The sequence below is a fragment of the Poeciliopsis prolifica genome, unplaced genomic scaffold (assembly GCF_027474105.1).
Source record: "Poeciliopsis prolifica strain line A6 unplaced genomic scaffold, Auburn_PproV2 SCAFFOLD005, whole genome shotgun sequence".
Lineage (NCBI taxonomy): Eukaryota > Metazoa > Chordata > Actinopteri > Cyprinodontiformes > Poeciliidae > Poeciliopsis > Poeciliopsis prolifica.
The window spans coordinates 16,435,603-16,460,561 of record NW_026562380.1 but is presented as its reverse complement, the minus strand read 5'-3'; the positions used below and the strand labels follow the sequence as shown (position 1 = coordinate 16,460,561).

Here is a 24,959-nt window from a genome sequence, read left to right as displayed (position 1 = left end):
TTTTGATGTGTGTTGCACACCTCAAGTTTTGCCTCGCCTAATCCAATCTTCTGGAATGAACTGCATTACCCATAATGCCTGTCAGGGTGAGGTTGAACAATCGAACGCAGAAACAGCCAAACGCTCTCGCAACGGTCGCATCCACTGCTACCGCGGCTAACGGTAGCAGTGGGGTTTTCTCTTTTTTTCCCTCCCTTTCACAGTAAATTGCGTTTTTAAATCTTAGAAGTATGTTGTTTAATAGAATAGCTGGATGAAACCAATCTTTTTCGCTTTTAACGGAGAACAAGTCGGCAGCCGAGCGGGTTTTAGCAGTTGGTTCATTTTGATACCGAAGAGGCTCATCTGTCCGCCGCTGCCGCCGCTGCTGCTCCCCCTTCAGCGGGGAATTGGACAAAGCCAGTCAGATGTTGGACGGTTGGATAAATGTCCGCGACTCTCCGCGTTTTCAGGCCGGCTTTTGAAGTCGACTTTTCAAACTGAGCACCGCTCGTGAAAGTGACGGCGGCGAGGCGGTTTAGGAGGGCGAGAGTTGGGATCTCGCACCGAGAGAAGGAGGAGGAAACAGCCGCGGGGAAGAAGGGGCGAAGGGGGCCGAGATCCTGATGCCAGTGATGGCAAACGAGCCGATCATCCTGAACGTTTATGACATGGTAAGAAAGAAAAAAAAAAGATATTGAAGACATTTCTTTGGTTCGTTCGAGAAACGGAGTTTGCGATAGGAGCTGAAAAGCATCTTTTTCTTCAAGGAAAAATACTTTTGCGCATATGCAAACATTTAAGGTTCTTTGGGACCCATGTTGTTAGAGCAATAATACAGTTCAGCTGTCGAAATGTATTTGTAGACGTGAACAGGACCTGCAGCAGATTGGTTTTGTAATGGTGTCCACTAGGAGGGCAGGTGGGTGGGGCACACCTTGAAGAAGTTTTATTGTTTCCTTTGCAGAATTTTGAAATTGGAGTACGATTTAAAACAGTGATTTAGTTCACCCCATGTTAAAAACAACAACAAATAAGGTCTCTTGTTGTAGGACACATTGTTTGTACTGACAGCACTTTGTGTTTCTTCGAGAGCTTGTAGAAATCTGTCCCGTTCATCACATTGTTGAAACTTTTTACCAGTTCAGTTCTTCCCCATCTGCCTTCTCTTGGAAAAACAAATGCAAGTTCATTAAGACGACCACATGAAGGTCAGCTGTAGGAAGTGAATTACTCTTTTATGCATTTACAAAACAAAATCCTCTGTTCTTATATACTTTATGGAGTATTTAATTCATGAGGACCATGGCAGTGCTAGTTTGTGTGACGTCATATACAGGAATCAGTCAGATGGAAAAGTTTAATGAGGGGGAAAAAAGTAGATCTGAGCTCTGGATAGAGTCAAAATCCTTGACAACATTTACGTTAGCACACACATTAACATCCATTAAGGTTTATGGAGTCAGACATATTCTGGCTCCACTATATCAGGTTGAACCCGTTGCAGCTAAAATGGTCCCTCTGTCTGTCATTGTGTTTTACTCCATCAGAGTCTGAGAAAGCCTGTCAGACTTGATCAAAATCAAAACATATTGGATTTATTATCAGTATTATTAGAATTTTTTTTCTATTTTAAATTCACATTTTTCATCCCACTTTTATTATAAAATCACATCTATAGTTAGTCTTCAAGCACCTAGCAAAAACCACTTGTAACCATGTAGATGGGAACTAATCAGGCTAATAATATATGTTTTTTAAATGTATAGATGGCTTAAGTTTACTTTCACAGCATTGTATGGCCTACCCTTCTGCTTTTATTTATGTTTTCATATAATTCTGTGGTTCAGAGAGAAGTTTTACTGTCAAGCTTTGTTGCTGTGTTAAGTCAGTGTAACCAGATCATAGCTGAGTTTTCAAATTACAACTGAAGAATCACTATGAGGAAGATGATTTCAAACTGATACCTTTGTTTTCTCTCTCCAGACTTTTCATATCAGGAAGGAAGGAGGAAAAATATTCCACAGTTTATCAAAAAAAATAAAATGGAACATTTTGCCGAAGTAAAACAGGCTTCGTTTTACAGCCATTCTTAAAAGAGAAGTCCCTTGTTTGATTTTGTTTTTTATGTGACAGATGCAGTGTGTTGTATTGTGAAGTACATTTGCAACCTTAGCAGGAACCAAAGTTTATGTCAAACACGTGGAAGATGACAACTGTTTCTACCCGAGAGGAAAATATGCAGTTGTTTTTGGTGCAAAGTGAGACCGAGGATGAATTTGAGTAACAATGCTGTCACCACTTAGGGCCGAGTCGGTGATTAGGGTTTTGCTAATTGATCTGTTGATGAATCATTGATTACTGTGGACATTCCCTGTGGCGATTTGATTACACTCAAAATAGTCATTGACAGACTATAAAACCATGAAGCAGCACTTTAGGATAAAGTTTGGCGACCGTAAAAACCGCAGCTTCCTAAACATTTTCTCCAGACAGAATTGCCATTCCTGTTAAAGAACAATTAACTTGTTTTGAATAGTCTACAGAGTTTACTATGGCAATAAAGCAGAGATGAAAAGATTCGAGATCTTGTAGAAATCTGTCCCCTTTATCACATGGTTGAAACTTCTACCAGTTTCTTTCTTCTTCCTGCCTTTCTCCTTCCCCATCTTGTCCTTGTCATCTCTTTGCTATCCCAGCTCATCTACTTCTTTCGTCTTTCTGCCTTCTCTTCTCCCCTCTTTCACTTCCTTTGGCGTTTCACTTGACTTGCTGGCTGCAGTCGTTTCTTCTCGGTAAATTCTGAAAAGCTTTTATCTCTTCATCAGTTTTACTACCGGCTGGCTGCAGAGAAGCTGACATAGTTTTGCATGCAACACGTTCCCCCTGACAGAAGCAGCTGTATCCATTCTGCAAGACAATTTGCCGGTCTTTTGGGTTGTGTCTCTACCTGCTTTGCACGTATAGAGACAGACTTCTTTTCAGCCATTTTTTGTGGAATAGTGCGAGCTTAGTCCGATTGAACGGATGGCGTCTTTGAACAGAAGTGTTCAACTTACTGTAGTTAGATTTAAGTCTGGGTTTTGACTTGGCCATTCTAAAACATGAACCTTAAACCCTTGGTGTCTTTGACTCCTAGCTGGGTGAAGCGGCTATCTAACACCTTGTGAGCATTTTCACATTTTCTCATGCTCCCTCCGCGTCATTACGATATTTTATGATTTCAGTCCGTTTTTGCACAGTAGTTGTGAAGGAGAAGGAAATGATGCATGACTCTTTGCACAGGGTTCGGTGGGAGAAGTGTGACTCCCATTGGTATTCTGCCCCGTCTGAGTCAGCAGTTTGTGGAACTACAAGAATTGCGTCTTTCGGGTTACTTCTCTACCAGCTTTGCACAGACTGAAAACTCAGTCCCACTGGATGAAGAGTGTCTTATGGTACATTACTAATTACCGACTTATTTTGTAGCGTATCCCAGAAGTTCAGTTTTGTGCTGATTTGACCAGATCTCCTCCTGCACGTTCTTTTCTTAACTTGTGCTAAACTTCAAGCTGCAAGCTGGTCAGAATCTATTCTCAAGTTTTTGCCATCTACCTGGAAAAACCTAGAGATACATATTAATGACCTCTCCTTATTAAACTCTATATGATTGGTTTGAAAATGAGCAATTGAAACTGTGTGTTCTTCCAAAGGAACAGGATTGCAAATAGATTTTTCAGTTTTGTGCCTCAGCTTCTCACGTTGTCATTTCAGCACACGTGGCTATCTTTAAATATAAAAATGCATGTTAAAATAAGGACTTCTTTTGTCTTGCGGTTTAATTTTGATATCGTATTCAACGTAGCAAAACCAAACATTTCCCTCTGGAGTGATTAAGGCTTTGGAGCTCTCCAGATTAGTTATGGTCGGTACCGGATGAGTGATTTGCATGTTGGCTTGTTAAGTCATTTTCTGACTGATTCTGTTTGTAGACTGACTCATTGTCTGCAGGGTTGCAAGAACCTGTTTCAGCTTCCTTGTACTGGTCAGATTTGAATATATTTTATTGCAGTAAATGATCCGATGCTTGTATATCTCAGACTATGTAGTTCGCTCGAAAATGCTTGCGAATTGTGAGACTGACCTTCATTTTTATGCCACTGGGTCTGTTTCTACACTGCTACACTCACATTAATCTTGATGGTAAACAGTGGGGGTGGGTAATTGAATAACTGCATCGCTACACCCCAAGAATAGCTTCAGCTGAAGTTGTACAGGAAGTTCATTGTTCATGCTGGACAATAATGACCCAGTTTTAATTAGACCATTTGTAGTTGCTGAATCCGTGGGACGCAGAGCTGGTGCTTCAAAATCAGTCCAAAATATATATATATTTTCAAATATCCCGATGAGCACAATAGTCACAAAGTATTGGATTTACCAATGTGACAATAATAAATTCCCCTGTTGTAGAGATTTACCAGGTTTTTCCTGGCTGGAATTGACCAAATTCTGCCAATTCAAGCTTTGACCGATTTGTCGTTGCTCCAGAAATATGAAACGGATATGAGAATAAGCTGCGGTTTCTTTTGTTGCGGTAGTTGTTTCAAATCCAACAGCAGATTTATTAATTTCATACAAAATGATTCCTCTTTAGCAATATGTTCCAAGCCTTTATCTGATCTCTTAGAAACTCAAAATAAATGTGTCAGATTGTTGGAGTTCTTAGTTTAAATCTAATAAACTAAGTTACAAAACTACAGTGAGATCATATTTTCAAGTGTTGACCAGCTGATTACAGAGCAGAGACGATTGCACTGATTCCAATGTCTTGTCTGGTTGATCAGTTTATTTATCTCCAAGCACTGCAAGGACATTTGACATTTTGCCAATATCCTTCTTGTCTGTACCTAAAAAGCCTGATGAAAAGTCATCTTTCCATGGGAGGATCAATATCCTCACGTGATTTTCAGGAATGTATGTGCAGACACAAGCACAGGCCCCCGTCCACTCTCTCTCCTTCTTCCACATCCAGCCCCCCCTACAACCGTCCTGTTCCTGCTGCTAAGTGGATTTTCTGGCCAGCTCTGAGTGCTTTAGTACAGCACTCTAATGAGAGAGCATTATCTTTACACCACCTGTCTGCCTGCCAGACTGTCAGCCAGACCAGTAGTGTATCGAACATGTTTTCTCACTGACAAGTCATGCTAGGATATTGGGTTTAGGTGTGTAATGTAGCTGAGGAGGTCGTGTTTCTTGCGTTGTCCACAGATCCTTTACTGCATGAGGTAAAGTGTGTCGCAACCAAGATTCCTCGTCTTCTGTGCCGTCTGATCGATGAGGTAAAGCGAAAGTCTGGTGATGCAGCAAAAACACTTTGAGACAAACCTTGATCACTGCAGAAGTAGAGTGTTAACGAAATTGCTGTGCTACTACAGTAGATTGGAAGAGAGAAATTATACAGTGTCTGTTCTTTTGCTGCCCCTAATCCTGTGGTGTATGGTCCTGGCATTCAACCTTATTTTAATGGTTCAAGATCCATTTTTGGAACCATGCATTTCCAACAAGTGACAAAAGGATCCAAAATTGTTCCAGTAAAGTCTGGCTTCTACGCAGAGTCACTCTTTAGTTAAACTGTAACATTTTTGTTGGGATCCAGCTGCTCATGTGCACAACACCAGTGACCGGAGTGTCTTGAACTGGCACTTTTTTAAACCAAGTGTTAAAGTGAAACCTGTCCGTAACGCCCCCTCGATGTGAAGTGCTCCGCAGGTGTGAAGACGCATATGCATAAAGGATACCATAAAAAAAACAATTGCGGTAGACTTGGTTGGTTGCAATTTTAGTTTCAAAATTGCAACATTTGTTATATTCCCAGTTGTTGCGCTTCACTTTCACACTACACTGTGTCAGACAAACCAAACCCTTTGAGCAACTTGCTCACTCACCTTTGGTGGGACTGCTCTAAGAAACTGAAGCATACAACATGAGTCGCTAAGTATCTCTAAACAAGTGTCTCTCCAGTCTGCTTGACATTCACAAATGCAATCAAACCACACCAGAGTTCACTTCTCCTGAACCGAGACGTAGATTTGTAGGCTGACCAGTTTGCTTTTTTGGTCCGCATCAGAAATTGATTGCACAGCCACACCTATCCAAACAAACTGGACTGTCAAGGCAAATGAACTCATTTGTTGAAAGCAGACCAGACGGGGCTGGTGTGAATAAGCCCAAACTAAAGCAGAGCTGCGATGTAGGTCATGTGTTCGCTTTTACAAAGGTGTCAAAGGTGTGCACATAAATATAAAATATTGAATATCAGTTTTATTGGCCATTGTATGAATATCAGCACAATTTTCTCTTCAATGTATCTCTACAAAATTTTTAAAGGCAGAATTGTATTATTAGGATTGAGATATTGTAAAGGATTCGAGCCAAATATGAAGAAAGTGCCAAAATGTTTGATCACTCAGCTTTAGACAAATAGGAAAAATAAATTGGTTTCATCATATCTGTTTCTGTCAGAAAGCCTAAGCTGTACATGTCCAACAGCATTTGGACATTATCATTTCATCTAAACAATTTAAAAACCAGTAGGAGTCCCTTTCCTTGTCCTCTGAAACATTAAGGTAGAGAACAAAGCTTTGTATATTGGTTGAACAAAATATAAACTAACTTTTGGGGCCAAAAGCTAAAACAAACACAATCGTGAACACCTGTGGTTAGTGGTAACTTCCTTTTGGTCTCTCATTTAGTCTGTCTTCATCAACAACTTCAGAGCAGTGACATACATCGTTTGAAAAAATAACGCATTAAACCAAAAACATACAGCAAACATCCCTTTATTCATCTTTACATGTTTGTCCCTGCATATGAAATGTCTCACTTGTGAAGACTCAAAGCAATCATTTTCCGATTACTTGCAATAACCTTCTTTGAAATATACCCAGACACTCATTGACTCACTTACTCACACAAAAACACAGCCGCTTTCAAGATTTTATAACTCTTCGCAAGAAGTGTCCTGTGTAGAACGCAATACACAGTTTCTCTTGTTTTTATTTCACAAATCAAGTTTCTAAAAGACACATCAGAGCCGGCGCTTTTCTGTAGTGTGACAATAAGCTTGACGAAGGCTGTTTTTATCTTTGGGTTGCGTAAATGACCAACAAAATCCTGCAACTTATGCTGATAACCACTTGTGTACGCTGATTATTAAAGTGCTGTGTGGAGCCAAAACACTATCAGTGGTAATGTTAGAAATGACAAACTGAGGCATTGTTCTCTTTTGGTTTTTGGACTATTTATCTTTTTTTAGTACCAGATCTAATACATGGAAGTTTATTGGCTTGCTTAAAATGTATAGTAGCAAAAAAGAACTGGTGTACTAATATGTAGCAGAGCATGTGACCACACATTATTATACTGAAATAACAATATAGTTGCATTGCACTGTGGTTGATTGTCTCTTCTGCTGCTGTTTGTGGTAGAATTGCATTGCAGATTTTATCAGACTGTGCACAAAAATGTTCACGTTTTTTTTGTGTCAGTGACAAAAACCAATGCCTTCGGTTTAGGAAATAAATGTGCATCCTATAGGTGCGGAATATATTTCAAATATGGCATCCTTGCAGTAACAACGTGCACAAATGAACTCGGCACATTAGTTAGCTGTAATGTTTTAAGCTTCCAGGGCTTAAAACATGTGTCTACAACAATGATTTGATAATAATGTGGTGGTGCTATACGAAGAACCGTCGAAGGAAATGACACAAAAACCTCTGAAGAAAACATGAGCCCAACCTTCTTCCTTACCAATACGTACAGAAAAATGGGGGTGAGGTCGGACTTTAGCAGTTGTAGGATTTCTATTTTGTCACGGGCCACTTCTCCCGCTAGCGCCAAACTCGCGCTTTTGTTGTGGTTGTATTTACTTAGGATGCCCAACGCAACAGTCTACTTCCTCCTTTTGGAGTGGTCTCTGATTCGCTTAGCATTTCCATATTCAGTCTGCACCAGAGTTCTCTTCAACCAGACCAAGACACATTCACGCCTCCCCAAACAAACCATAAACTACACTTACATGCAGCGTCAACTACAGACTGTGACTTAATCTTTTCACCTTCCTTTGCCTGCAGTACTGGATCAATGAGTTCACCAGCTCTCTGGGCATTGGAGTCTTTCACTCAGGGATTGAGATCTATGGAAGAGGTAAAGTTTTTTTCAAGGACGATGCTCCTGAAGATCAGGATGTATAATGATGCATATCGATTTTTCTTGTCAGACATGTCTAAAAACATAATTTTCTTCTGTGCTTAAGAGTTTGCCTATGGTGGACACCCATACCCGTTCTCAGGGATCTTTGAGATCACTCCGGGCGATGCCACTGAACTCGGCGAAACGTTTAAGTTCAAGTAAGTACGATTTTTGGAGGGTTTTCAAAGATATATTATGTGCCTGTCGGATGTTTTATGGCAGTTTATGAAAGTCAACAATTGTTATACAAATGGCAAAGTCTGACTAAGTCATTGTTTCCCGAGTAAAGAGCTCAGGTCAACTTTGGACTGACGACAAAATAATCTACTGTAGATGAAATGAACAGATCAAATAAAAACCAACCACAGTTAAAATATTTGCATACTCAAATGTTATAGTAAAACAACAAAAAAAAAAAGATTAAATAATCATACTTTATACTTTAGCTACCACAGCAAAGGGTTTTTATTTTGGATGATTTCCTCCGCAGTTGATTGAAACAGCAGAGGATCAGTAGGTTCAGTACGTTGGAAGAGCCTCTTTATCCAGAGCTGCTGTGTGTTAGTTCTGCTCTAGTTGATCTGCCCTGTGGCTTTAGAGACTCGTCCCCACACACAAACACACTTCCACAATGTCCTTGTACAGACCAGTAGGCGTTAGTTTGGATCATCTGGAGCAAATGGTGGACTAAAGCTGGCTGATTGTTGATCGCAAACTGGGGGAGTGGAGGGAAGTGCGCCTCTTGGAACAAAAATACAATAAAATTCTGACGTTGAATCTAAATGTTTCACTAAATATTGACAAATATTTTTAAGTGAGTCGTTATCCAGTTGATTTTATTTGAGCTTCGTGTGTGTGTGCGTGTGTGTAGGGAAGCCATCATCCTGGGCAGCACAGACTTCACGGAGGAAGACGTGGAGCGGATCGTGGAGGAGATGGGGAAGGAGTACAAGGGCAACGCCTACCACCTCATGCACAAGAACTGCAACCACTTTTCCTCAACACTTTCAGAGGTGGAGTACAAAAACAGAAAGAACCACAAGCTTGCACAACTGACTGTATTATGACGATGTGTTGACTCCCTTTCATTGGAACAGCCTAAGACTTACATTTTTGTTGAACTAATGGTGATGTCATGGTAACTTTGTCAGTGCATAAATAACTAGATGCTGTTACATTAAAAGATTCATGTCTATATATGTATGTATGTGTGTGTGTGTGTGTGTGTGTGTCTTCAATCAGCTTATGGTGGAGTGACTAATGAGCTGGGAGTCTTACAGTTAGCAACTACCTCTCAGATGGGGATTAGGACACTGATACAAGCCTGAACATGCAGGGCCAGCTGGCAGGCGCACACTCACACACAAACGCACACACACACACCCAAAAGGCACATACGTGCTGTAAATGCCACACAGAGAAATCCTCTCTAAGAAAATGACAGATGAGGGTTCAAACATTCACACATAGACACAAAACGTAGTACCAGTCCCGTTAAAATGTTTAACAAAACATTGTTAAACTTCACCTCCCCAGGAAGGTGAAGCGTTTCCCTCAGGATGGGACTCTTATACGGAGAAAGAAGATCAGATCAAATGTTATAATTACTTCTCTCGTCCTTTTTTCACAAATAGACAAATGTTTCTAGAAAGAGTAGTCTTTCTATACAGATCTATGATCTGGATATATTTGGATTCAGTAGATAATTTGTGGAAGATAAATCCTGGTCATAAAACACCTTTTGGCGGTTTCAGTTAGAGAGGGAAGCTTTTTCATATATTGCAGGCATTTATATTTGCTCGCGCTTTCTTTCTGTGTCTTGCCTCCTATTTCCGTATCATATCATAGCAGACATCTGCTCAGATCAAGACAGAACAAGCTCATTGGCGTGATGAAACAGTTTTATCTGATGTCCCAAAGCAAGCAAGGTTCATAGAATTAGACAGGGCACAAACTGCATCCATCGGTGAGTCGTTATGTTGAGGAAACAGGGAAAGGAGCTCTTCACTGTTAAAATAGAGTAAAACACGCAGTGATGCTCTGCAGTGTTCAAAAAGTCCCCACTCTTTTTTTCTTTTCTTTCTTCTTTGTCCCCCGTTTTACACTAATCGGTGTCGGCTGTAAAAGGTCATCATATCTGCCATGAGCAGAGCAAGTGTGTGTGTGTGTGTGTGTGTAAATCGAGATATTTATGGATTGGCTGCTGCTTTCCGACAACCTTAGGAAGACAAAGAAGAGAAGAGGGGAAAGCTTTGTACGTGCAACATCATGTGGATTGTTATATGGAGGGCGGTGCGGATTCTTTACGTGTCAAAACATGTGATGAGGCAATTAACCTTCATCTTGCTCCACCTCAATATAATGCAAATTAAATTGGCAAAGTAATAAAAAAAATGTTTGTTTAACCAGAAAAACACTGATATTCTTGTCTACATGTCGCCAGGTCTTTATATATCTTTATTTCAAAAACAAAAGAAAAATTGGCTAAATTTTTAAATATTTTTTAATTACAAGAATACAATCTTCATATTAGGAAAATGAAGCACTTGTTTTATGAAAACTCTAAAAGGACAAATAAAAAATTCATCATTCAGACTTTTTTCTTATTGAACCACTTATTTCTCGTGAGGTAAAGACTTTCATCTGTTTTTTTTCCTCTAACATCATGACTATGTTCTCATAATTAACAAAAAACTAATTGTATTCTGGCCCCAATACTTTGTTGCACAGCTCACAGGAAGAATGATTGCAATAGAAGCCAATTAAAAAAAAAAAAGATTTCTGCATTTTGTTCTTTCCTTTTTATTTAAGAGAAAACGAGAAAAGAATAAATTAAAATCGGAAATTAGATGTGGTATGAGAAAACTTATCAGTATTAAGTAGTACTCTGCAAAAAAAAAAAAAAAGCATCAATAGTAATATTGCAAGTCTGATCCAGAACAGCACAGAGGAAAGACTTTAGCCCTTCATCCTCTCACGGCGAGCAAAGCAAGTTTTTTTTGCATTTGTTTTGAACCATTACCTAAACTTTTCTTCTTCTGTTCTTTTTTTTTTTATGTTTCTTTGTAGATCCTCTGTGGCAGGGAGATCCCTCGTTGGGTCAACCGCCTGGCCTACTTCAGCTCCTGCGTGCCGTTCCTCCAGAGCTGCCTGCCCAAAGAATGGCTGACCCCTGCTGCCTTACAGTCCAGCGTGAGCCAGGAGCTCCACGGTGCGGCCGGAGAGCTGGAGGAGGCCGAGGACGCCGCCGCCACCGCCTCCCTGGCCTCCATGTCGCCCTCCGCCTCCTCCGGCTCCCCCTCCTCTCTGCCTCGACACTGTCGCCCTCAGCCCCGCAGGTAGAAGCAGGGGGTGGGGGAAAACCCCGGGCCTTCGCCCCCCCCTTTCTTAAAGAGACGGTGACCTAATGGAGAAACCGCAGCAGCCACAGCCAAGAGTCATGTCAGAGCGTCAATTCAGACTCGCTCCGTGTGGGAGCATCGGGACAATCTGAGCCCCGTCTGGACCTGCGGAGCGGTTCTCACTGATCCCCACACCCCCCTGAAAACTCAACCCATTTCCACTCGTTTCTCCTTTACCTGCAAACCACAGGCAGGTTGTACCAGCATTTACTTGTCACCCCCTCCACCTGGTTAGAGTGTAAAAACATCTCCGGAGCAGTCGCAAACTATAAACTCCTAAGTACATTGTCATGGAAAAATTCTCTTTATTTTAAACAATTTTCTAAAAGTGTTTTTTTTTTTTCATGGAAAATGTCAATAAGCTTAAAAATAATCTTTTACCTATACCTGTCCAATCATTTTGAGGCAAATGTCTGGTTAAATTAAGTTTCTGTCGCTGCTGATTACAACCTGAATCCCTGGTAAAGCTGCTTTAGGGCCTTCTGTAAATCCTCCTCAATAACCGGGTTGTTCTAAATGTCTGTGATTGTTCTGACCGCAAGCGAGAGCAAGTCGAGGAGAGAAGTTGTTTTCTCGAACATCAGCGAGCGCCATCTTTCTTTAGCGCCGTGTTCTCTTGTCTTTCCTCTTTTGAAGAGCGGCTCTGTGCCACATCACATTTTTCATCTAAGACCACGAGTTCGTAATCAAAAGTTTGTCTGCCGTCATCTGATGAGCTGAACTTCAAGAAGGTATTAAGTGACTGCAAAAACACAAAACCTTACAAAGGGCTTTCAATAAGACAAAACTAACTCATAAGTAAGTTTTGCGCAAGATATAGGAGCTTTTATTTGTCAATAATTTGTTAATATTGATTTAAAAAAGCTACTAGTTACAATGGCAGTTTGAGTAAAAAAATGTTTGGCAATGGAAATAGTATTTTTTCTTAATCAATATTAAGGAATTATTGCTCCTATATCTTGCTGAACTGTTACTTGTAAGTTAGTTTTGTCTTATTTCAAGTCCACTAAGACAGTCACACAAGAAACTAGAACAAAAACACTTTGTAAGATTTAATATTTTTGTAGCGTCATTTCCTACCACCGATCGGATCTGCTCTTAATTTCAGGTTGCATGTTTTTAATGCGTTTAATATGAAGTTATGCTGCTGTTCTAGAGCAGAATTTGTTGTAGGGCTTTCCTGGCGTCTTTACCAGAGATTCCATCAGCGCAGTGGTTTCCGTGTCTCCTTCAAGGCTGTTAAATGTCTCGTCTCGTAAATGACAGTTTTTTTTTTTTATCTCAGTGGGAATTTCCTGCAGATAAAAGCAGTTCTGCAGTCGAGTTGATTCAGCCTGCCAGATGCCGCTGACGGGTAAAGTTATAGGATCAGCCAAATCTTTTTGTATTTTATTTCCGGTGAAACACTTAGCGGTAGCTCAGGTCGTAAAAAATGTACCCAGGAAACAAAACGCAACAATCTGATGATTCATACTGACTCATCAACCAACTCAAAGAAACGTTTTTCCTAAAGTGTTTCGGGTCAAAGGTTAAGGCAGTGATGCTTTCTAAGTAGCAGCTGCCATGGTGCCTTTAAACCAGGTACGTTTTTATGGAACCTATACATTTAGCAGGTATGACGACGTTTAATATTTTTTTTGTATTTTAAATCAAAGTAAAATTGAAATTCACACTAATGTTGTATGGTAATTACAGAATTTATTTTTATTTTTGTCTTAACTGACCAGAGATCAGCCTGCACCAATTATTTTCCTCCAAAGTAGTGATGTCGCATCAAACAAACGAAAACACTGTGTGTTGAGGGGTTTTTATGCCACACATGTTCATCATCACACTGACAAAAATAATAAAAGTAAGAGCTTTGCATTTCACAGGAAGGTGCTAATTTTCCTCAAAGAGCAATGGGATTTAACTACCGCAGGGCGAGTTCTGCTCCAAAGCCAGAGCCGCAGGCGTGCTGGTCGGACGTTTGGACTCACCGTTTCTGACAAATCCTGTTCTGCTGTATTCTGATTTTTATGAAATTCTGGCCTTTGGTCAGCTTTGTTTATTTTTCGACAAACTCAGGACTCTTAAAGGCTTTGTAGTTTGAACTTTTTTCTTTCTTTTTTACACGTTTTATGTCATTTCTTTTTCTAAAGCAGTAGTTGCTCAGTTTTGTATTCCACTCTTCAAAACAATTTTGTTTTTGTATCTGTACTTTTCTCTTTTTCAGTGTGCAGGAGTCTCTTTTCGAAACTGATTAGCATCGAGCTAACTTCTGGGCCACATCTTCCTCCACCACATAAATACTTGGACACCTTTACAAATGTAGCACTGTTTGCAAGTTTTTGTCAAGTATTATTTTTAAGGGACTGAATTCTTTTCTTGTTTTTCCCCAGCTCAATCATTTGAGTTTCCTTTGCTTTGGTGCTCTGGCACCCAGATGTAATTTGAATATTTTAGGTTTATTATAAATGAACATGTTACAGAAGAAAAGGTCAAGCAAAGGTATTTTGTCAGAAACTTTGTGCGGCAGGACAAAATCAGAGCTTTATCAGTAATGCAACTGCTGTTTTAACGAGTACACCACTTTGGCGCCCTCTGCTGGACACTCTTTTTTTAGAGCTACTGGGGTTTCCTGAAAAGCAATGACTGGTTTGGGGAAATTTTTTTGTATATGGTACAAGTTAAGATTATCCTTTAAAAAAAAAATCAAATAAGGAAATTAGCTAAAGATGGCTTTGATGTGAATAAATATTTCACCCTGTAAATGTTAACTCATCAAGATGTTAACATGAATGTGAAATTTACTACAAATGTTCCATAGTAAAATTTGAATTTAATGCAAATCAGGAAACCCCAGAAATCTGTTTCACAGTAATTATTATTATTTTTCCCCCAGAGATTTTAATACAGCCCAACACAGCTGGATCCTATCTGAATATTCAAGTAAAACAGTATATCACTCCTGGTTTTTATGTTGTGATAGTTTAACTGACAATAAATTATACTTATTTAGTTGCACAAAAAAAAAAAAAAATACCAATAAAGCCTTATGTTTTCATTCACGTATGTAGATGGAATTTACCCGTCTCACTTTTTGTCTGTCTTTTGTGTCCAGCTCTGCTGAACCTATTGGAAATATAAAAAAAGAAAGAAACTGTCCATCTATTCACAAGCAGCTGTAGTTTTTACTTTTTAGTTTCATTGAAATCTGGGGCCTATATGTTGACAGAAACGTTTTTGGTTAATAAAAAAATAATTTTTCCGTCATTCATTTTGTTAAAGAATTTGTTTTTAAACAACTACACACATCAGCTACGTGTAGCAGAAACACAGAATTGGGTTTAAAATGTCAAATGAAAGGTTATTACTGCTATTTATGACTGATTTACATACATATGTATTTTTTATGACTAGAAGTCCTCATTTTTGATTCCAAGAAATGTTGATTATTTAAAAACCATCAGGTTTTACATAATTATTTTTAAGTCAGGATGTTCTCTTCTGTAACTGAAGGATCTAAGTGAGTTACAACATTTAATTTTCCTTCAGGGTTAATAAAGTATTTTTGAGGGGGAAAAAGCAGTGAAGAACTTTATGCAGCATTCTGAAAATCTCAGCAGTGGCGAAATCACACGGCATTCAGAACCAATCATCCATTTGGATTATTAAAAAACTCCCAAAACTCTTCCATTACAGTTCTCTGGGAACAAACTTCAGCGTCACAGGCTTGACTGGCTGGAACTTCCAGTCGAACTGAATGGGGATCTGAAAGCGGAAACGGTTGGAAATGAAACGCTGACACGGCGGCAGAGCAGAACGGCCGGATTATTCCAGGCTTACCAAAGTGTCTCTGCACGTTTCCACAGAGTATTTCTGCAGGATGCGCACGACGAGCATCTTCATGACCAGGATGGCGTATCGCATCCCGACACAGTTACGCGGGCCGAGTCCGAAGGGCATGTACGCGTACGGGTTCAGATCCTTCTCATTCTCCTTACTGAACCTGCAGGGACCAGATTAAAGTGTCTGTTACATTTTATTATTATTTTTAAATCGTCTTGCAACTGAGAGCTGTTTTTGTTTTTCTCTCTAGACGTCAGGAACAATAAATCAGTGACTGCTTTTCCATTAACCATAAATTTGCGCAACTTGAAATCACAAAAACGAACTTGCTTAATGGAAACAACACGCCAATTGAAAACACCACTTCATTGGCGAAAACGATGAAGTGGAAAGTAGTCGCTTTGTCTCTTTTGGACAATGTGCAGCTGGCTCCACCAGAGCGTTGTAGAGCTCATAAAAAGTTTGGTGTCGTTCGATTGTGTTGAACCCATAACTCTTCTCTAAAACCACCAACTCCAACTAAAAGTACCTCTCTGGTACGAAGAGTTCGGGCGAGCTCCAGTACCGCGGATCCTTGTGCAACAGATGCGCTGGGATCGCAACCAACGTTCCCTCTGGGATGGTGATGCCGTTAATCTCCATCGTCTTCTTGCATATCCTCTCAAGTCGAGGCAAAGTGGGGAGTATTCGCTGCGACTCACACAGAACCTGGTCCAGGTACTCCAGACTGTTCAGGTCCTCGTAGGAGATGGAAGCCTGGATGCAGCAAGGTAAGTTGGATGTAAATGAATAATTAAACACAATAATTCAAGCGTTCATCTACTTTATGCTGGAGCCGGTCGTCGATTTCTTTCTGCAGCGTCCGCATGATGTCAGGGTAGATGGCCAGGTTGTAAAGGAGGAAGGACAGGGTGCTGCTGGTCGTGTCGAAGCCAGCGACGATGAATATCGTGGCCTGGGAAAGGATCTCGTGCTCAGTCAGACCTGCAGCCAGAAACGCTGGTGTGAGTCATTCACGTGCTTCAGATTACTTCTGCTCAACAAGCAACAAATGATGCCTTGATCCGCGACGAGTTCAAGAAGGAATAAAAGCCAAAAGGCATCGATTGACATTTATCAGCTCGACGAGCTCACGAAGCCATTTTCTAATTCGTCCAGTGAATCATCATTGACGAATGGGGGGGGGGACATGGAACATGGCAAGCACTGAAAAAGTGAGTCATTGATTCTTCATGAAAAGTGCTGCAAATTCAACTCTAATGGCAAATAACTAACTGCGCTTCAGAAGAATACCATAGCAACAGTCAGACACGGTGGAGGTAGCGTGATGACATGGGCTTAACTTTTGTTGTTAATATTGATGTTATCAGTGGACCTTTCTAAATTTCAGCCCCCGGTCATTCATGGTCAGTGAAAACAGACCTTTACTCGGTTGCTCATGTTGGCTCTTTATGTCGCTTTCTGGGATCTCACTCTGGATCATCGCCTGCAGGAAATCTCCACGAGTCTGGATTCACACAGAACATTTTTACCTACACGTATGAATGTTTTGGTTTCTTTTTTTTTTTTTTTCTTTTCTTACCATTAGAGATACGACAGCAAACCAACGCTTACCGACACATCTGCGCTATGCTGGTCTTTAAATTTCTTAATGATGTTGTGAAAAAAGTCCAAACTGGATGTGGGCATCATCTCAACCTTGAAGAGCTGCAGCAGGTAATGACTGGGAGGAAAGATTGCTAAAGAGACACAAAGTTGCCCAATGAAAATAGACGGCGTGTCCCACTCGTCTTAAATCACCTGCTCTCCGGCCAAGAGGAAAGAGGGCGGCTTACCGGAGAGAAGGAAAGGCAAGAAGTTGATTTTCATGAGCTTCTCCATGTGAACTTTCACAGGGTCGTCGGGGTTGTTGATGGAGTCCATCTCCACGCTGAAGGAGGCGCTGGTCACCACGTCCAAACTGTATGGCGAAATGAGTCTGAAGAGACAGAAAGAAGGGAAGGGGTCGTGTTGTTGCCCCTTTGGGGAGGAGCGGTTCAAAAATCAGAGGGAGTACAACGGATCAAAGCGCTGACTGTTTGACAAGGACGGGCTCGTCCAGGTTCATCTCTCCGAGCTTCGCAATGAAGCGATCTGCGAAGCGAGCAACCAAGGGGAAAACCTTCAGAAAAAAAAAGAACAAAAAACAGAGTTAAAACTGTCTTGCCTACTTAAACCTCTGCAGAATGTGAATGCAGCCAGCAGGTGGAGCCCTTTGTGAGCTTTGAAAACAAAATGAATTCAGTAAAGGTTCTCTATCAAGCAAAAAATAAAAAAGTAGAGTTTCCTATTTTGGCCGGTGAGAATTGGAGAGAAGTTCAACCCTGAACTGGTGAGCTGCAAGTTTCACACCATGCAACGCCAGCAGCTTGTTGTCGGTCACTAAGCAGATCAACTGGGTCAAATGGACCGACTTCCTCCCTGTTGCAGACCTTTTCTCTACACACAGATGTGGATGAAATTTCTTTTTCTCGCTGAAATGTGTGAAATGTTGACAGACTTTAAAAAAAACAACTAAATTGTGCTTTATTTTGCATTTTGTTACATTTTAAAACTTATGGGTGCACTTACCAATACTTGATAAAAAAAATAAATAGTGCTCAAGTCAAAGTTAAAATGACTCCTAAAAAGTACCAAAACGTCACTCAAGAAAATGTAACTGAGTAACCGTAACCTTTTCTTGATGGAGACACTAATAGAAATATGATAACGGTAAAATCGTCATCATATTCTATTTTTGACCTATTTTTATTGTTCGCTTTGATCTGGGTTTTTTTTTTTTTAAGTAAATACATTAGTTTCAGTCTATTTCCATTAATGTTATCGTCATAGACCACATCAGTGCCAATAAAGAAATAAAGAAAAGCAAACAGTAGAAGCTGGTTAACAGGATTGAAGGTCTTGACCTCCTTCAGTCTTCCGCTGGTGAAACATGGAGATATGGAGCTGCGAATTCGCTTCCACCTTTCATCCTTCACCGCTGTGACTGCGTCGTACAGAGGGCCATTCTGTTCAACGATGACCTGGAAACAGACAAAACAGCAGGGCGTGGTTGGACTTTGCAGGGACGGGACATTCAGAAACAATTCACCTCATTTCTTTGTGGTTAAAGAGTGCAGCAGGGTCATTTAAGACATCAAGGTTTCACTGTTACACTCCCAGCCCTGAAAAGGTGAAAGTGCAGCATTCTCAGTGAGACAGAGCCGTACTTCCTCTTGCACCTGCCGACCGGAGTGTGCGGAGGTGTTTTGGATATGACCAACGTCCAAAGCCGGGCTTTGGGTTCCTGCAAACCTCGCCAGGCGTTTCAGAAAAAATAAATAAATAAAAATCTAAATCTTCTGAACGAAGCGCTTTCCCCCAAAGCTCAAAACATGGAAGTTAATCTGGACTCCTCAAGCGGAGATGACTTTATTCATAAACAGCACCATAAATAATCATCTCACCCGGCGGTTTGTAAATGCAGTGTAGCACTCCTTCACCAAAATGGCTTTTATCATCTCAGGGTCAGCCACCATCAGCACCGGGGTTCGCCCCTCAAACAGACTGAAAAAGAGAAAGAATATTACAGAAGATATTGGGCTGCATGAAGTTGCATCAGTATGCATCAACAACAAAACACCTCAAAACAGTTTTAACTCCAGAATGTCAATATGGCTAAGGCGCAAATAAAAATGTTTTGCACAGTTTCACTAACTATTTAGTGAAATGAGAGCATCTCAGTGGAAGCAGTGGTAGTTCTTCTTCAACTCACCCCCAGACATCCCCATACCTGGACCTGCTGTCACTGTCAAACTGAAGGCCCTAGAGGTCACACAGGGTCAAAATGGCTGACAATAAGACATATTCGCTTTTTTACAGACATGATGTAAAAAAAAAAAAAAAACACTCTTCCGTTTCTCTTATTGAACTGTTTTGTATTAATGAATGTCTCTAAAGGTTTCTACCTGTCTGATGCCGTACAGGGTCCCAATGAAAGGTAGGGGCCTCGGACCGGAAACGCCCACCTGTTTGAAAAACCTGTAAGGCCAGACTCCATACCTGATGTTCAAGACGAGAAAGAAAGACCCGACGTTAAGTTTCCTTTTTTCCCTACGTGGTAAAACAATGTCAGAGCAAAAGTACTGCAAACACTCACAGTAACAACAGAGTGACAGCAAGGGCCACTAAAGTCCATGTAGTAGTGGCTGAAAACAACAGGAAATCCATTTCCTCCCTCCTGGAACCTGGCAAACGTCCCGATCAAGATTTATTGGGAATGATTGCCTGGAGCAGGAAGTATGTTTTTTTTAATAATGTGTCATGTTTTAAGACTCCTCCTCTTCTTTTCTAATATGGCAGACAGCGACTTGAAGGCGCATACCGCCCTCTACCGTACAAAAGCGTGTAGCAACATTACTTTACATCTACCGAGTTCTGTTTGCTTTTTTTATTTTGTAATCTGAAGATAATTTTAAAACAACAAACAAAAAAAGCAACACGTTATTAAGAAAGTTAAATCTGTGTTTAAAAAAAAAGAGCGACTTAAACCTTCCAAAAATATCGGAATGAATAATCAGCCACCAGGGGGCGCCAAAGCTAACTGTTCAATCTCCAATAAGAATTAAAATGAGCCATACTTGCATATAATGCTTGTTTTGTTTTTTTTAATTATTGTATCTGTTATATTTATGCTGCAAAATTTAAATGAGAAAGTAATTATAAAGTTACTTTGTTGGTTTTTATATGGTAAAGTTGAAAATACTCAGGGGTCACAAGAGTTTGATTGATTTTTCTTCTGTTTTTGTATTTGTTTTTTCCTTTGTTTGTTGTTGGGGTTTTTTTGCAAAATTGCTCAAACATATATATATATATATATATATATATATATATATATATATATATATATATATATATATATATATATATATATATATATATATATATATATATATGTATTTTTTAATTTTTATTTCACCTGCTCAACAGTATGTTACTGAAATAGGGAAAGAAGTCTGAATTCTTTGTAAAGCACTCTTAATAATACTGTACAATATAAATTTTGGGGGGTTTTATCATCTTTTTGTCCATGTGCATGTATCTTCTTTTAGTACTTTGCCCTTGTGCAGGACAAAGGTCACACTTCCTGAAGAAAAGGTTTTGAAACGTCTTATCGCGGTGTAATTTTTCTACATTACAAAACTTGCCATTTTGACAGGGATTGTGACTGTGATCTCCACCCACAGAAAAATCTAAAGGTTACGACCAAAATACCTTTTCAATACAGGCTGACAAGTGAGTGCTTGTTGCTTTAGCAGTTTCATGATTGTAAACAGAAGCTGGTTATTGTATTTATTTCCTGACTAAATACAATATGAATTTTTTCGCCCAGGTCAGCCTCACAGCCAGAAGCGGTCCCGCTTGTAGCAACTAATTATGTAGAAACAGCTAAGAACAGCACCTGCCAACAATACAATAATTTTGGCCATTATGTATGAACATTTAAATATATAAATATAATGTAGTCATGACTTCTTAGGTTTAGTTGTTTTGACATGCTAGCCATCTGTGTGTCCGTTTGTCTCTTGTCTCCAGCCGCCATTGGGCAAGAGGCGGCTGGATAAACTTTGCACGGACCATCGCAGGGCAACATAGAGACAGTGGTGTTTTGCAATTCCCGACGTGTCACAAGGTTTTTAACACTGATATATTTAGTTCGAAAAGTCCTCTTATTATGCAATTTGCAAGATTTAAAAATTTTTTTTTGTATGTCTTATATTTTCCTGAGTTTGGAAATAGTCTTGCAACACCGTCTGGACCAACAGGCAGCAGTAACTCTTTCTTGTTGTTCTGATATCAGTTTCCGTGACCTTTTTGACCTGGGACTTGATAAAGCTCTATTTTTACTCAGCTCTAGCTGATGATCAGGGACTCAAGTCTGTTAATTCACCTTCATTTTAGGTTTTGTGACTTTCTAATTATTAAAAAAAAAATTTAAAAATCACACTCATTTTACATTCGAGGGTCCAGATCACGCTGTTAAAGCTCCGCTTTCATTTTTTTGTCTGTGCAAAAACAACAGGCTCTCTCTGGCCGGTTCAACAGCACCATCATTATTAACAGGGGTTTCTTTGTGTGACATCATTCAGTGGAAATTAAAAGCTAATTCGGCTGACAAAATGGTCAAAGTCACCGTGGTTACACCCCCTTCCTATTGCACAACACCAGAAAACTTCCTGTGGAATAAGCGGTGGCTGTACTTTTGATTTTTGCGACATTTCTCTTTTCGAAAGAAGAGCCAGTGAGTCAGAGTTGGGCGCGCTCATTCACAAAATGCCATTCTTCCCTCAGCGAGGTTTGACATTGTCGTTCACACTTCACCTCTGACAGCTGAAACGCTGAGCTGAATTGGACGAGTGCAGCATTTTGTTGCTGAGTACATTTGGGTTTCTGTACAGTCTCTTGACTTCAAAGACAATCAAAAGACACGCGCTTTTGTTCCACGCGTTACTTTGACAGCGAGTTTGTTGTAATGAATCGTGCCGCTAAAGGAACCCAATGATCCCGAGCTGCTGCGCACTGATCCACCATTTTGCCTCGCGTCTGTCTGACGGCAGCAGCAATAATAAATGTGTTTTTAGGCTGAAGTCAAAAGCAAAAGCTGAATCAGACACTTTGATGGATTTTGTCTACACAAGTTTCACCCCTGCATTCGCGACACAAGTTGCTGGCTTCTGTGTGTCCGTACAGACACAGCCGGCGCTCGTGAAAAGTACAATTTTGTTTTCCCCACATACAGTGGGGAGCTGTGCTCTTCTTCAGCAGAGAGAGGGAAGCTGCATGGAGTTGATAGGAAGATAGATTTAACTACATTCAGAGAAACCATCTAAGAAAATCTGCCAAACACTATAAAAAGTCTTGAGATCAATTTTCTTTTTTTTTTCTTCTTCTTCTTGGAATGTCCTAGTACAAGTTTGGACCCAAGTCGACCGCTGTCTCTATCCGACCTGAGTCATACCCCAGAAGACCTATGGTTGTGATTACAACTCTAAAAAGGAGCTGACCACAAATGTATGTCACACTTTTCACTTTTTCTGTTGAACAAATGTGAAAAAACTGTTTTCAGAAACAACTTTATGAAAACAAAGACATTTCTCCACAAAATAAGGTCAGAGTACCCTATATTGTGAAAACAACTGGATTCAACCAAAGGAACCAAAGAATTAAAACGCTCACTTTTCAACTATTTTAACCCTCTGGTAACTTTAATGAAGATGTATTTGTAGTACTTATGTCACTCATTTGAAGTGACATGAGTTCTCATATAAAAATCTGTTAATATGACCTTGATGCTGCCTAACATTCCTGCTGAACATTGAAAAATGAACCAGCGCACAGTCTATCGGTTCATCAAAGTCCTGGAAACATAGACTGTTTGAAAAGTGCATCGCGTGAGTGAACACACCCAGAGCATTTACTGAAAAACGGCATCCTTTACTTCTGCAGAAGGAGACTTAGATGGAATTATGACATTGAGAACAAATCCACGGTTTAACATGGGAAAGTTTCAGACTCACAACAACCCTGAGGTGACGGCCTGGAAAAAAGGAGGTGTCTCAATTCCCATCAGTGAGTCACATGAAAGTGCGGCGTGAACCAAGGGAGTGATTTCAGTTTCATTGTCTTTGAACAAATGCAAATGGTCATGTAAAAGCATGTTCACACACCTGACTCCTATCTCTGCTCAATCTCATCTCTGATCTTTGTAGTCTTGTGGGTGATCCAGCATCGGCCATGTAGACGAGATAATCCGACGACGTCGCTGAACTTCACAGAAATCTGAAGTTGACACGGGTTTTGTTCATCCTTGGTGACCTCAGGCTGCTCCTCTTTGCTTCGGTGAACTTTATTTGGACTGAACACTTCCACCGACCTGATTGCTGTACTGACTGTAAACATGGGCAGCTCCCAGAGAGCAGCTGTTTTCTTGCGGCCTTTTCCTGACATCTAAAGACGAACGCTCGTCTGTCTTCGTTGAACGTTCTCTTGTCTTGAAGAGAAGCACTGAGTGAAATTCAAACTCCAGGTTTTCTGGAAGTAATGCACGACTCATCAGAGGCTCTTGGATCTTTCAGTAAACCTTCAGTTTGGCATCCTGGTGTGTGTGTTGACTGTTTTCAGCTTTCCAGTGAGATTTTAGACTCCTCCGATCAAGGATGGATTTTATTTTCCACGGCTTGGCCATGGGAGCCAAAAGACTGCTCATTAATAAATTCAGTATTAAAATGAAACTTATCTAACTCGTCTGACCGCTTCATTATTTTAACGCATTCAAAGTATTTAAACAAACTCATTTCAACTTCCTGCCGTATGACCTCTAATAAAATGTACCGCAAAAGGGTTCTCACACCGCATGTTGGGCAACACACCGCTACTTTTCTTGTCAGAGGAACCGTGCCTTTTTTTCTTCTTTTTTTTAAAGTATTTGCATGCCGGGGTATTTCCAGAAAACCACATCAGCCTACCACATGAAGCCTACGCAGAGCCCTGCTGTCCCACTGATCTTAAACGTCCCAGTCAAAGCCTTCCTAACCAGTTCCCCGACTCTAACGGCCAGATCTCCCCTCACTCCAAACTCCCCCTCCCACCAGATAATCTGTTCCTCATGAGTGAGCTCTCTGGTAAGAATGATGTGAAAAAGCACAAAAAAAGTCACCATTTGATCTTTCCTTGGTGGAAATTTGCAACAAAAGAGAAAGACAACAGAGGCGGCAGGAAGAAGGGTAAAAAAGAAAGAAAGAAAAAACCTGACCCAGGTCTGCGTTCAGTAAAAATGGTGCACTGTGCTACATCTGAACCAGGCCTCAGTCGTCTGTTATCTGATGGGTTTTTTTTTTTTTTGTTTGCAGCATCACTTCCTACACTGAAGACGGATTCAGTAAGCTGATTTTTCCTTTCCTTTTTTTGTAGAAATAGTATTGAGAAATAAACGCCTTCGGGGTAAAATGCTACAAGAGTGCAACATTTGAGCCTCAGACGGCGTGAAAGCATCCTGCGACGTATAGCGGAGCATGCATGCGTGTGCTACATGATTCAAGAGAAGGGTGCAAAAAAATAAAAATAAAATACACTTCTTTCTTTCAACCAGTCACACAAACACTACAGATGCATCTCCCCTGGCCAAAACGACGACAAAAAAGCTCATGCGATTTAGTTGAAACTCACGCAATTACTTTTACAGTCTATCCTCACGTTTCTGTTGCATCTTTATATTTTCATTCTGAAAATATGAAGTTCTCACTTCTGTGAGATATTGTACATTATATCAGGTGATGAAAAGCCAAAAAGTTGCCACGCAAAAGACCGCTATGCTGTCTTTAATTGAACAGTCGTAAGAGCTGTTCAGTTCTGATTGGAAAGTTTAGTGGAAGGAAAGTGTGGGGGAAGAAAAAAACGGGTGCAGAAGCAAAATGGGGTAACTCAGGCTGCAAAAGG

General features: G+C 40.3%; 2 protein-coding genes across 2 annotated transcripts; one reads left to right on the top strand and one right to left on the bottom strand.

Moving 5' to 3' along the window:
- Window positions 1-103: 103 nt before the first annotated feature.
- Window positions 104-14,684, top strand: desi2 (desumoylating isopeptidase 2). The gene is made up of 5 exons (XM_055029461.1): window positions 104-653; window positions 8,097-8,169; window positions 8,279-8,372; window positions 9,086-9,227; window positions 11,284-14,684. Exons 1-5 carry the CDS (start codon window positions 606-608, stop codon window positions 11,554-11,556), a joined length of 630 nt encoding a protein of 209 aa, XP_054885436.1. The 5' UTR covers window positions 104-605; the 3' UTR covers window positions 11,557-14,684.
- Window positions 13,409-19,756, bottom strand: LOC129359669 (cytochrome P450 3A40-like). The gene is made up of 13 exons (XM_055029459.1): window positions 19,624-19,756; window positions 19,433-19,526; window positions 19,240-19,289; window positions 18,932-19,031; window positions 18,392-18,508; window positions 17,522-17,607; window positions 17,282-17,424; window positions 17,061-17,185; window positions 16,869-16,953; window positions 16,270-16,430; window positions 15,976-16,202; window positions 15,444-15,606; window positions 13,409-15,368 (listed from the first exon to the last, which is right to left on the bottom strand). Exons 1-13 carry the CDS (start codon window positions 19,692-19,694, stop codon window positions 15,294-15,296), a joined length of 1,497 nt encoding a protein of 498 aa, XP_054885434.1. The 5' UTR covers window positions 19,695-19,756; the 3' UTR covers window positions 13,409-15,293.
- Between the last annotated feature and the right edge of the window lie 5,203 nt (window positions 19,757-24,959).

Excerpts from the sequence above, each read along its gene's own strand:
- desi2 (XM_055029461.1), top strand. The coding sequence starts at position 606 with ATGCCAGTGATGGCAAACGAGCCGATCATCCTGAACGTTTATGACATG. Across the intron at positions 8,373-9,085 it reads GGCGAAACGTTTAAGTTCAA|GGAAGCCATCATCCTGGGCA; the intron begins GTAAGTACGATT and ends GCGTGTGTGTAG. Across the intron at positions 9,228-11,283 it reads TTTCCTCAACACTTTCAGAG|ATCCTCTGTGGCAGGGAGAT; the intron begins GTGGAGTACAAA and ends GTTTCTTTGTAG.
- LOC129359669 (XM_055029459.1), bottom strand. The coding sequence starts at position 19,694 with ATGGATTTCCTGTTGTTTTCAGCCACTACTACATGGACTTTAGTGGCC. Across the intron at positions 19,527-19,623 it reads GCTGTCACTCTGTTGTTACT|GTATGGAGTCTGGCCTTACA; the intron begins GTGAGTGTTTGC and ends CTTGAACATCAG. Across the intron at positions 15,607-15,975 it reads GAACTCTTCGTACCAGAGAG|GTTCAGTAAGGAGAATGAGA; the intron begins GTACTTTTAGTT and ends TGGTCCCTGCAG.